Raw genomic sequence first — 13,964 nt, 5'->3', positions numbered from 1 at the left:
CGATAGGAACGATGCTACTGGTTGGCAACACCGGAAAGCCAGAATTTGTAGTATTTTTTCTTTGAGGGAATACATCTGTTAATAGATGAAATCTATTTGAGTTTTTATCAGCCGGCCCCGGGCCATTATGCCGTATGGTTGCCTATTCTTTAATAAATTGGTAAATAACCACTCACTTGAAAAGGTTTGCTAAGGATAATGACAATTGTTTTCAATATTCTATTTTTCTTTTATGTTTTTTGTTTTTTGATTTTTTTATTATATTTACAGAAAACGAAAGCAAATATCGTATCTGCGACAATCAGTTTTAGCAAAAGCACAGAAAACACACGCGTTAAACATAAAAGGACACCGAAAAACACCAAAAACCATTAAAAAATCACAGACGAAAAACAAAACACGCACTACTCAGAACACAAGTCGATGTAGAATGAAGAAACACTAAAATTTGTAAGTTTTATGAAAATTCTAATAAAAGTATTTATAGTTTATAAAACTTTTAGTTCTTCTTTTATTTTATTATATGACGTTTGTAAGAAAAATTTACTAAAAATAAATTTGTTAAAAATATACGCTTGAAATTTTTCTATTCTGCAAATTTAATGAGAATGTAAATCACAAAGACTAGAGTGTTATCGTGGAATAAATGGTAAGTAACGGTAAGTACTTTCTTAATCATTTCGTTCGACGTGTAGGTGAATTGCGTATATGAAGTGATGACGATTTTTCAAATTTATGCACAGCTTGTCCTAATTCTTGTTGGCATGGGTTTAGTCACAAAAATATTTACAAGAGCCATTTTTTACGGCTTCTGTGAAGCGTTAATAAATATGTCAAATTCCTAAGAATAGACAAGAGGGATTGCTTATGATTTGCAAGATGTATTGAATTAGAGTCTGCTAGGATTATTTCTAGGAATGTTGTAGCGTTCCTGCAGCAAGTATAAAAAGATTCCCATCGTTTAATCGACGTGTTCGTAATTAACAAATGCTTCATAAATTTTTATGCACTGCTTTGAAGTCGTCAAGCGTTCTGGCGACAACTCATATAATTATATGGCTCTGCATTCTTTCGGGTTGATGAATTTATTCTAACGCGTGCGTATTTATTTTACTTTATTATTCTCAGCGAGCCGAAACTATGCTTGCTATTTCGTTCGCAATAGTCAGACATTGTAGGAAAACAAGTAGGCGTTGGTTTTATTTTTTTTTTGGGATGTCAAGTTTTCTTTTTTGTTGGGAACGTTTTTTTGATGATTCAATTTTTGGATTTTGTTCAGTTCAGTAAAAATAAATAAAATGAAAAAAAGTAAATTTAAAAATTTAAAAAAAAAATGTGTATAACAATATAAAGAAAGACTTTTTTTAAGTTGGAATAAAAACTGTGATAATTTGATTTACGAATTTTTTTGAAACAAAATTTTCGATATATTGTAAAATTTTTTTTAAATTCGCGTAAATTCAAAAAAGGAAAAAAGAAAAGTTTTTTGGAAGACTACTGCAAAAATTTTTAATTTAACCCAGCAAGACTGCTATCGCAACTATTTGGTTTTGAGTTTATTTTTTTAATCATCTTCACTAAAGGAATCCAACGCCATTGAATATAAGTTTGTCATCAAATTAAAACACTACGTCAATTATCAATAATGGAAAGGACGGAAAAGAAAGCCAAAATCACTCTACCAAACGATAAATCTTCAAAAACCACAATCGCTGACAAAACTGTAAAGCTTGCCGGAGGTGACAAACTAACGCCTAAAGGCAAATCTGCTGCAAAGTTGGCGAAAAAAGGGGGCTGGTAAAGGAAAATCTTCGGGAGGAGAAGGAGCTGGTGATGCTGATGACCTTGATGCCTGGATTAAGTCGCGTCAACTACTTAAACCGGACGATCAACTAGAGCTGACAGAAGCTGAACTTGGCGAAGAAATAACCAAAGTTCTAACACCCACCAATACTAATGTGGTTCTCAATTTTGTAGTGTACAGTTTCAAGGAGGGCACTTTTGTTAAGATTCCACCCGCTGGTAATACGGTCACAATATTTCAGTAAGCTGGCGAAGTAGTTAACACACGCACATTCACTACACATTCACTTACACCTTAAAAATTTATAAAGATTCTATAGGGCAAAATCACTTTCAGGAACCCCCCAATTTTCGGCGAGCTAGTTAGATAACGTTAGGGGCCCTTTGAGCTGCTTTGCATGCTACAACATATTGGAGTTATGAAAAAGATATACGTATATAGAAGATAGAATGCCTATTCGATTTACGCCTATCGTTGCAGGCAAATATTAAGTTCTTAAATATCAAAAAAATCATGCACCAAGCACAAAAGCAAAAGTAGTGCAAATTTTACTATTTGCTCTTATAATCACGAAAGTCAACACCCACAATGGGACTATTGTTTGTAAAGATAATAAAAAGATAAAAGAAATTAAAATAAAATTAAGAGCTATTACGAAGGCATATCCGCGCAAACTTAGTAGACCTTTGTGCTACGTCGTCAGACAAAGCGTTATTTACGTTCATAAAAATATCTTGTAAATATTCGAAACTTGATGACATTTGTTGTAAGAGATACACTTTTTAACCGTCGCAGTGCGGTTATATACTTTTAGCTATATACTTTTAGGATATTACAAAAAACTATTAGTATTTTTGGAAGATGAAAATACTGGAGAGAAAAAAATGAAATGCAAGAATCCCTAATTTTTTCGTTACTCTTTAAAATGTGAGCAGAAGATAACTGTAATGCCCAGTTTTAATTGCAATCTTTCGCTGCATTTCGTAGATATGCACGGAATGAGAAATCTAATCAAGAAAAGCCCTTCAGCCGCGCAACTCGGCTGACAACTATGGCTCTCATTAAACGCTTGGTGAAAATAAGTCTCAATAGTCTTTTTTTCTCTTCTTTAACAATAATAATAGATAAAATCCTCATGTACATTTATATGATCATTCCGTTCTGTATATTTGCAGACTCTCTCCGCGTAAAGAAGAACAATCAACTAAGAATTTTTTATACCCTTTACCGTGATCCTAAAAAAAGTTAAGGTAACAAAATTTTCTTACTCTATAATATGGGATGCGCGGGGTTGAATTTTTCTATTTTCGGAATAAAAGTGGAAATTTACGTGACGTACGTGTTGTACTTTATAAGCAACAAGCAAAAAACCCGGAGAGCAAAGATATTCAGAGTTTTTGTTACACAGGCGGGTGGGTTTGAGTAATTTTTAAAATCTTTCGTAAATTTTTCATAGTTGCGAATGGGAGAATTTTTACCAAAAATACTACGTAATTGGGCAGTTGAACAGATGGACAGACGAACACACGCATATGCGTAGATGGCATTAGCTAAGAATTTATATTCTCCATATGGCGTTTAAAGTTTTTTTCTGCGCGTTATAAAGGCATTGAACACAAAATAAAACTTTGATGTACTATATAACACTGGGTAGGCGTGGCCATTTTAATGCACATACTAAAGTCGCTCGTAAAATATACGATGGTTATATGTTATTCCTTTCGAAAAACGGAAGTATCCTCGCTTTGGGTAATAATGCAGGCGTGTCCTTCGACCGATTTCACTCACTTTCAAACTAATTTGCGTACAACAATTTCCAATGTTTCTACCAAATTGAAGCCGAAAGTTGCATTTCTACGGCCAAGAAAATGCTTATGAGAGACATTATGGAGACGGGCGGATAGACGGTCGTGCCCTCTTCCTTGGGGGATGGATATAAAAGAACGCATGCGAACATTATAATCGGGCAAAGCGGACGGTCAAATACTTTAAACCTCTTCAACCGATATAATTGTCCACTTATTTTCTTCATATGATAAAATAGAAGCCTTTATAAGGGATTGGCTCCAAAAAATAGATCTACATGCTCCAAACTTGCTCCAGCTAATATCTACATCAAATTAATAGTACGGACCAAAATTCAATATTAATTTTTTTCAGCGTATGAAGGCTTAGTTCTCATGTGAATCCTTACGCGTAGTGAGGATCGAAAAGTTAATATACGTTCTTCCTAGAACATACAAGAACCGTTATGCAAATTCCTCTTTTTTAAGGCAAAAGGATTTAATTTTTACGAAGATTTGATTTCAAACGAAATATGAAAAATCTTACTTACTTACTCACGAATTTCAGGGACAAGATAATGACACTCGCAGAGGAAATTTTGTTTCCATCTAGATTAACTAGCTATCCAAAGTTCAAAAAAGTTAAGGTATGTAGGCTTCGGATCCTATCGTGATTTTCAATAAAAAAACCCATCCTTTATTATACCGATCGGCCGTTTGTCAGCCTTGCCCTTTTTCACAGGGTTGAATTTTTGAGATATTTCGCTAGAATTTGTTGTATCGACATAATTTGGCCAAAGAACCAACACTACTGAAAATGGTTCGGATCGGAACACTTATCTGGTCACGTCCCATGCAGCATCTCATTTTGAATAGTCGTTATTCAGAAAACTATCTTAAGTAAAATATTTAATTGCGAGCCCACTATATGTTTGCTTTCGTGTTTTTTTTATAGCTCCTTTTAAAATCTAAAGAAAAAAATTCTAAAAATTGCACTAATTTGGTTAGAACAGATTCAAAGGATTCAACTGTAACACGTGCTCGCAAACTTTATCATTAGCGGCTTTTAATTTTTCTCGTTTACGAACCAGCTCGCACGGTAATCGTGCCCTTTCCAAATGTTGTCACAGGCATTGCGAATATTTTAACTGACGGCATAGCTTGGACGTATCTGACGACCCTTCGATGACATTGTGCTAAATGACGCCATGATTATTGCCCTAACTCTCGTATAGTCAACATCGTTCGGCAGAGTTCGAGCCTTGACTGATGGCGGCTTTTGATGGTTTGCAGGTGAGCGATGGGTACTGTGTTCACTTAGAGGTATGTGAGCAGAGCGCATGGCTTTTTGTTTGTTGAAGGGCAATTTCAAAGAATCAAAGAGAGCTTTATTGTTTGGGAAGGCTTTCAAATGCACTATGAAAGGATTTATTTTTGAATTTCCACGTTTATGTGTTTACGTCATTACAAAACTACTTTCAGTATTCTTAACGAGTGTAACCACTGCTTTGTCCTGCGTGGGAATGGAACCAGCATTAAAGATATCGGTGTCGGCTATAATTAGCGAATAAAAACTTGGATATCCGTACTGAAATATAGTGCGAATGTCGCAGTCGAGAGCGCTTTTGATTTCCAACACTGTCACGTATGATCTGCTTTCCAAAAGACACTATATTCATTAAGAACTTAGTAAAATTCGTTAGGCAAGGATACTACTATTCATTATTTTTGCATTTTAACTGTAAATACCAAATTTAACTGCACATTTCATAGGAAATATCATAAGAATTTTTACTTCAATCGCATGGCTCATTGCCCGCAATTTTGAAACGAAATTTTTAAAGGTTAGTTGGGTTTTCTCTACTTCAAAAGTTTCGCCCTTCTGTTCACATTGGTCTCCCTCCAAAGCCAATAAATATTTACAGGCCCTGTAGCATTGGTTACGAAAACTGTTATCTTCACCATGGCATATAATCCAAGACCAATCGCCCTTCATAATCAGCTAGAAATTTTTAAACGTTATTCATTTGCTTTTTGTTTGCTTATTTGTTAAAGTATTGACCTCAACGTAAGGAATCAACTGTCCGACTTCAGTTCTATTCTTAGCACCCAAAGCATGCGAACGCATTTGATAACCGAATTCCTTTTTATGCATTTTTAATACTTCATCTAACGCACATACTAAGCGAACCGGTCATGTCGCCAATAAGTTCTACGCGTTGCTTCGCAAAGACACGGCATTACAGGTGACAGCGAGATTTTTTAAGAGAACACACATATGTATGTCGCAAAACGATAGGAATAGCTTGAAAAAAGTCCACAATGAAACAACGCGTAGAACATATTGGTGAAATGGAGCAGCCTTCGGTAAGCTTTAAATGAAACTACGTCCACAACGAATGTAAAAAACTTCCCCCAATCTTTCTAACATACAGATATTTTTCTATAGAATTCACTTTAACTGTGCCCATGTAGCATAGGACATATAGCGAAAGAAATTTAAACGATGTCAGTCTGCTTATATGTTAAAATCGGAAATACGACTGCAAAACTTTTTTCGGAAACCTAAATCGATAAAGTGACAATTTTTCTCTTGTATTTTCCTTAAAAATGTTTGAAAATCAACAGAATCAAAACAGAATCAATGCAACTGACAGACACGGTTTTTCTCATCAACCTTGAGGTTGATAGGCGCGTTGCCAATTGTTTGAAATGGCTGGCTCCCCTGTAGGCCTACACCATTATAAACTTAACTTAAAACTATAATAACATTTACAATAAAAATAATAAATAAACAAAATCCCCGTTTATACATAATATACGTACATAATATATGAACGGATAAAAGGTATATATCTACGAAATGAATAAATATAAACACGATCGCTGCTGTGCGGCTGTTGATACATTAATGATTTGCCCTCGGTGAGTAAATCCATCCAGATCTTAATGATGATGTAAAACTGTTTTCTTCCTTTCCCGTAGAATTGCAATCATATCAGTGACTTGAATAATTTTGTTTCATGGTGCTCTTTGAATTTTCTGAAACTAAATCTGAATAAGTGTAAGAAGCTTTCTTTCTCAAGAAGAAAGGCATTCATTAGTCAGTATTTCATAGATTCGCATAAGTTGCAGGAAGTCGATTCGATCATAGATTTAGGCGTTCTATTTGACCATAGGTTGTTTCAACTTGCACATTGAGCTCTCGTTAAGCAAAGCTAGGTCCGCGGTTGGTTTTATAAAAAGGTGGGCCAAAGAGCTGTTTGGTTAGACCCATACTCGAGTATGCCTCAGTTGTGTGCTCTCCTTCATACAGGTGCTACGTAGATTCAATTGAATCTGTTCAAAAGCAATTCTTGCTCTTTACCCTTAGAAATTTGGGTTGGGATCCGATTGCCTCTCTTACTCCCTATGAAAATAGGTTGCTTCTGTTGTCCTTACCGTTTCTCGAAAAACGTAGATTTGTTCTTGACGTTTCCTTCATAATCAAAGTAATAAATGGTGCTATTGACTCGCCTGCATTACTTGGCTAAATAAGCTTTAATTGCGTTGCCAAATTTGCAGGGAGGTATGGCTTATCGTTTTTTGTCATATGCGTTTTTTCTTCTTTTTGTTTTGTGTTTCTTTATTTCAAGAATTTTTCGTTTCCTTCATCTACACTAAACGGAGTGAGACCAATTTATATCAATAAAACAAAAAAAAAAACGAAAGGGAGTTTTTTTTCATGGTTTTTTTCACTTTAATTAAAATTACGGACAATAAAACGAAATAGTTCTTGCAAATTAATTTATAAAATAAACATTTTCGCTTCACATTCCTGTTTCACACACACTTGATACATCTCTACAGACAGCAGTTGAATAATTTTTGTGTTTTACTGGTGTTAGTGGAAAAAAAATGTATATATATAAAAAAAAATAAAGAAAAATATACGCGAATTTAAATAATTTAAAAATAGAAAGAAAGAAAAAGAAATAACCAAATTTAAAAAAAAAAAGAAAAAAAATTTAAGGGAGGAAAAAGGGAGTGGGAAGAAGAAGAAAGTGTGAGAAAAAAAAGAGAAACATATATATCAATTTTTTTTTTCGTTCTGATTTTTTGTTGTTGCTCCCCGTGATAACAGGCAATACAACATCAGCCCGTCACCCCATGGAGACTGGGTATGATCTTATAACCGCTGATGGGGACTGTTTCGAAGATTTTTATATGAACGCCACTGGGCACACCAAGAGATCGAGGATGGGTGAGAATAAAACTCTTTTATCTCCTAATGAAGAAGCTAACGCAAATGTTTCAATTGTGCATAGTAAACAGGCGGTCCACAAGTTCTCTGATTTGGGTGCCAGAGCCGCCCCAAATCACGAAATCAATTTGTACGACTGCTCGTCGAAATGCAATTTTGTTGTTTTTGTCGAAATGTGCGCAAACGCCGAAGGGAATCGTATGAATTTCAATTACCATTTCTTTTTACGATTACCTGAAGGATTTCACCATGTATGGCTTGCAAGAACTAAAAGTTGTTAGCACGGGCAGAGCCAAACTGCCTTTCAGCTCTGCTGCCAATGCCAACCACTTTGTCACAAATAACGATTTCACTAAAAAGAATTTAAAGGCGTACATACCGAGGTCGTTCACCGAGAGATTTGGTGTCATTCGAAACATCCCATGTATATACAATGTAGACGAGATAATTAAAAACGCCGTGTCCGATATTCCGATCAAGTCCGCTGTCCGTTTTCAAAGAAGGAATCCCAACAACAAGAATGAGGGTATTCCTACAACCAGCATCAAAATCGGCTTTAAAGGGAAAGCCCTCCCTAAGTCAATTAAATTCAATTAGTCTCATCTACCAGTGGAGTACTTTGTACCAAACTTAAAGCAATGCTTTAAGTGCGGTAGATACGGTCACGTTTCAAAATTTTGTAAACCTAAGGAGAGCAGATGCCTGAACTGTGGGAAGTCTCCGAAGTGTGTGAACTGTGAGAAGATGAAGCGTTTGTCCTGTGGTTCAGGTGAGCACAACACTTTCAACAAATCTTGCCCGAACAGGGAACTTGAATTAAATATTAACTGGATCATGGCAATTAAAAATCTCTCGCATAAAGAGAAATTTTCCTCAAATTACTTCGAATGTCTTGACGACATCTCCTACGACGATAATTTCCCTCGATTGGGTAGCGCGTCTGCCATTTCGAGTAAGAAAGACAATGAAAATGCCAATAATATTTTAACCCAAAATAAATTTAATGCTGTTGTCAAAAGGAAATCGGTTCTTTCCACATCTCCTCTCAGTTCACCCACCAAGTTTTCTCTCTATTCACCCCCCAAGCCGTCTGGAACAAGTCTTCGGCCTCCAGTAATTTTAAACAATTATTTGCGTGTCTCAGAACTTGAAAGATTAATCTCTGCGAAAGAAAATATCCGTCCGATGATCCCTCATAATCTTATTAATGAATTTGAACAACGAATGTCTTTCTGTGCCAATTCTCGCCCCGTTGAAGTCAGCCGAGGTTCCTTCTCAAGTTTAAATATTATGTTTTTACAATACAATATCCAAAGTGATCAACGTAATCTGTCGTTTTTGGATTTTTACTTGAACTCAAATAAGGCTGATGTATGTATCTCAAACGAGGTTTTTCTGAGGGATGAAAATTGTTTCGAAGGTAAACTTTCGAATTGTGCTTCAGCCGCCAAATGCCGAAATAATGGCTACGGTGGTCTTAGCATACTAGTTAAGAAAGTTGTCAATTTCAAATGTATTCCTTACAACTCTGCTGTTGACATTATCATCATCAAAACCATGAATCTTAAACCGAGTGATTTCATAACATGATGCTACCTTCCACCCTGTCTCGATGTACAACCGTTTCGTGATGAGATTCAGAGATTATGCGACATTCTTGACGGCGAGCAAATTGTGATTCGATCTGGAGATTTCAATGCAAGACATTGCTTGTATGGCGATCAAGTCTCCATCAACAAAGGCTAGATCCTTGTAAATGCCATCAATTACAGCAATTTCAGTGTCTTAAATAATGGCAATACTACCTTTCACTGTAACCGGAGTGGTCACATGGCGAGCAGAGTCTAGGACCTAACATTTTTGAATTCAACTATTTTATCATTTAACTGAAATACGACAAACGTCTCCATTGACAAAAATCAGCATTCTCCCATTTTATTTCACAGTCGCAACAATTCCGTTAAGAAAATAGAAAATTTCATTTCATGCAACTTTCTTATGGACCATCTGTCTAAAGTTGATCTTCCTTCCAATTTATCGCCATTTCAAAGTGCCTTTCAGTCTGTCATGTGCCAATCCAGCCACCTTTAGTGAATATATGAAAACACTGAAAGAATGGACGCCTGCCGTTAGAAAAGCGAAAAGGACGGTTCAAGCTTAAAGAGTTATGTGGTAACGGCAACTCATGTTTTTTTTGGAATTACATCAATGGTCATCGACAAATCAGTCGAAAATGAAGCGGTTATGCTGTGTGGAATGACCATGATAATAAAATATACTTACATATGCTCAAGAGATATATTCCAAGTGTCAATCCGATTACAACACCTTCAATTCCTTTTAGTAGTCTCAACAACACACCCTTTTCATTGCATGAGCTAATGTATGTTTTACATTCCTGAAAAAGGGCCACTGCTGCAGGTTGTGGTGGAGTTAAGTGTGACATGCCCAGAGCACTGTCTGAAGCTTTAGCACTCTCTTGGATGCAATTAACAACTGCTAGTCCACTAACTTTATACCCTCAGATTTCCGATGCATCAAAATTGTTCCCATTCCTAACGCAACTAAAGACTTAAATGATTTAAGTAACTTCAGACCAATTTCATTAATATCTCTATTCATAAAGACTGTCAACATCAGGGTTAAGGAGAGACTTAGTGATTTCTTGAAAACTGAGAACATTATTCCAGCTCGTTCTTACGCCTTCCAAAAACGCAAATCTACCAATACGTGTGTTAACGAACGAACTATCTTTTCTCATAGCCAGCTTAAAAAAAACAGGTAAAATGGTTGTCTTGCTTTCCCTGGACATCAGCAAAGCTTATGACTGTGTCAATTTGATTAAGCCTGGCAGAATTCTCTTAAACTTTTCGATTCGTGTTCAAATACAGCTGTGGACCCTTAATTTTTTATCCAAGCGTGTGTTGGTGATGGACACAGCTTCTTTGTATGATCTTCAAGATGACGAAACTCATATTTTTCAATATGCAGATGATTTCCTAATTGTATCTGCGGACACATCTTTTTCAGCTGCTGTCAATAATCTCTCGATGATGCTAATATTTTTTTTTATTGCATGCGCCGATCTCTATTAATATTTTAACCCAAAGGTACTGAACGTGAAATCAGGCTCTTTATCTAAGGTACTAAAGTTGGTCAGGTGAAATCTTTTCGATTTCATGGTAGAAAATTTTAAATGACGGTTTAAACCTGCGTGGGCATTATGAAAAAGCCTTCAAAGACTGTCAATCTGGATGTAACATCATCAAACTCATGACTAACAATCAGTCAGGGTTGCTTCCCAAAAATGCTCTGACTGTATACAAATCTTTAGTCAGGCCCAAAATTAAATCTGCACATTCCACATGTTGCAATTTCCCAAAATATTTTGAGAAACGTATGCAAACATTTGAAAATCGAACGTTAAAACATTGCACTGGACCGACTCCCTCAACTCCTCAACATATTCTCAATGTCATACCTAGTGAGTGGCCCGTTTTCAAAAGAGCTCTTTTTTGCACTGCCAAAGAGTTAATTAAGATCAAAATGATGAATCCTTCCTTTTTTCAAGAAGTTATATCTCTCAGTGTCACTGTCTCTTGCAGCTACACTTTTTGCTAACAAAAACCTCGCCATATTTTTGATAAGATAGATTCAATTCCTCCCTGAAATTTGACTACCAAGATATGTGCAGTCTTTATGAACATTCTTGAATCGATCTCTACCTCAAAACAAAATGTCTACTTCTCTTGTATGGGGATGTTATGCCAAAAAAGGTCCTTTCTATTACGACATTGGTTACGATATATATGCCGCCGACGGTTCCGTCGGACATAATGTATTTGGCTTCTCGGTTGTGAAACATCTATCTAAAACAGTACATCGAGTCAAAGTGACGGAGAAACTTTCCTCGACTTTTATTGAGTTGATCGCCATCAGACATGCTATTAAGGCTGCTATCTCTAATGGTATCAAAAGGTTTGTTATTTTTTTGATAGGAAAGCTGCTCTACTTCTGATAAACAAAAGAGATGCAAAAAATCGTGTGTTTGATATTCATAAGATGTTGCATGAGTCTCAAGTAGATGACTGTCACCTTGTTTGGGTACCTGGCCACTGAAACTTTTTAAGTGTAAAAGCTGTTTTTCATGCAGAGAGAGCTCGTGTTGATGGGACAATTTTATCAACCAAGTACGCTCCCAATGAATCAATTCGGGCAATTCGCAACCACATTCTTCAACAGCTAAACGACAAATTTAAAGAAATCGCGCTCGTTAAATCCAATCGCCTTTTCTATAAATTAAATCCCACATTTCAATTCAAACCCTATCTTCTGTTAATTCCTGGCAAATCAAAATTCTTTATAGATTCATCACACTTATGATAAGGTTTATTTAAAAATGATTCGCACTATACCATGTGATGTTTGTGAAGTTTGCAATATTGTCGAGTCTGCTGAGCATCTAATCTTTAAATGTCACAGGCTTGATGGCATTAGAGATTCCTTTAGCTTCTTCAAGTTATATGATTGTCTTCGATCTCATTGCAGCAAAAAATGTACGTCATCTCGTAGAACTAACTTTCTTTATTAGAAAAACGCTTCAGTACAAAAAAAAAAAACGTTAAAATCGTCCTAGGTAATGAAAGAACCTTCGATCATAGCTTTGGAACATCGCTTTAGTAGCAGTCAGAATTCGAATTTTCCAAACCAATTTTTAAACCATCCGAACCGAATTTTTTGAATTATCGGAGTTTTCTATTGGTCACCCGAATATTGTGTTAACAATTGCAATTTTCTGTTAACGCTCGGAATTTTCTGGTAAGCCAAAAAACCTGCAAAATCTATCAATGTAAAGAGACCCACAAAAAGAAGAAGAAGAAAATTAAACAAGGAAAAAACATCGACATAGGTTAGAAACCGACATTTCTTCCGATTAATGGATGTTAGGGTCGGTCCAAAAGCTTACAACAATACATACAACTTTCAGCTCCCATTATGTCGCGTTTCGATTTTACTTTTCGTACTTGTAGATGAGTGCAATGAAGTGGATGCATGAATTTTTATTGTGTTACTTTCCACAGCAGGATTTATTTTCACATTGCGTATGAATTTTGATTTGATGCAATATTTCAGTAAAAACCGCCACTTTTAAATTGCAAATAAGAATATAAATTGATAACGGGCATGAAAATCTCTTTTGTATTATATGATTAAAATATGTCTTTGAAGTTAGGCAGATTATACATGTTTTTTGTTTTTTTTTTTTGTTATAGTAAAAAAAACTAACAGTTAATCGGAGAATAATTTTTTATTTAAAAGAATAATATAAAATATTTAATAATGTTTATATGTATAAATTATACAGTTGGGTGTGCATATCATTCATTCGTATTTATCTAATATCTATTATTATTATTATTAATTTAGCCAGAGAATAAATTCGAAGACTAAAGCTTTAAAACTAGCATTTACGGCTGGCTACTTTGCTAAAAATTTTACCGCACTTGAGATTTGAACCCACGACCACCGAATTGCTAGACGAGACTCTTGTCTAGGCGGCCACTCAGACGGATATATCTGATATCATTGATTGTAAACTTGACATTCACAAATCTTCATTCTTTCCCCTTGTCAAGTTTGTCAAATCTTTGATAGCTACACGGCTACACGGCTTTCATTGTGTTCATCCAAAAAGGTGGAACCTATTAATTCATGAGCTTTTGCTACTCTTTCTAACTAACGTTCTAAATTGTTTTTGAGATAATCAAAAATTTGATGAGTTCCCTTTAATAAAAAACAAAAAAAAAGAGCAGAAATTATTAAAATATTTTTATTGTGCTTGAACACAAACTTACGTTTAGCACGCTGTATGCAAGGCGTCATCACCTTGTCGACTTAAAACGTAAGGATTGGCACCGTGTCAATTTTTTTAGTTTAGTAGTTTCCAGTCTACAAGCAACAACAAAAACATATTAGTTTGGGGAAAAAGAAATCCATTATTTTTATATGAACTTCAGGACTTTATTTAACATGCTTCGGATTGCCCGATTTGGGTCAAATATGCACCGTTTTGTTGTACGATTTGGTGCCATTTTAAAGGTAACTTCAAAATGCCTCTCTCATAGAAGTCCTG

General features: G+C 35.5%; 1 protein-coding gene across 1 annotated transcript in view; it reads left to right on the top strand.

Moving 5' to 3' along the window:
• The first annotated feature begins 5,910 nt into the window (after positions 1-5,910).
• The window catches only part of LOC119642304 (protein preli-like), a 26,170-nt gene continuing 18,116 nt past the window's right edge, over positions 5,911-13,964 (top strand). The window contains exon 1 of the mRNA XM_038041403.1: positions 5,911-5,955. Within this exon, the coding sequence (XP_037897331.1) occupies positions 5,911-5,955 (45 nt within the window). The remainder of the gene's footprint in view (positions 5,956-13,964) is intronic.

Source organism: Glossina fuscipes, unplaced genomic scaffold (genome assembly GCF_014805625.2).
Source record: "Glossina fuscipes isolate IAEA_lab_2018 unplaced genomic scaffold, Yale_Gfus_2 221, whole genome shotgun sequence".
Taxonomy (NCBI): domain Eukaryota; kingdom Metazoa; phylum Arthropoda; class Insecta; order Diptera; family Glossinidae; genus Glossina; species Glossina fuscipes.
Note: the sequence above shows the minus strand (reverse complement) of the source record. Positions and strands in the feature narration are given on the sequence as shown.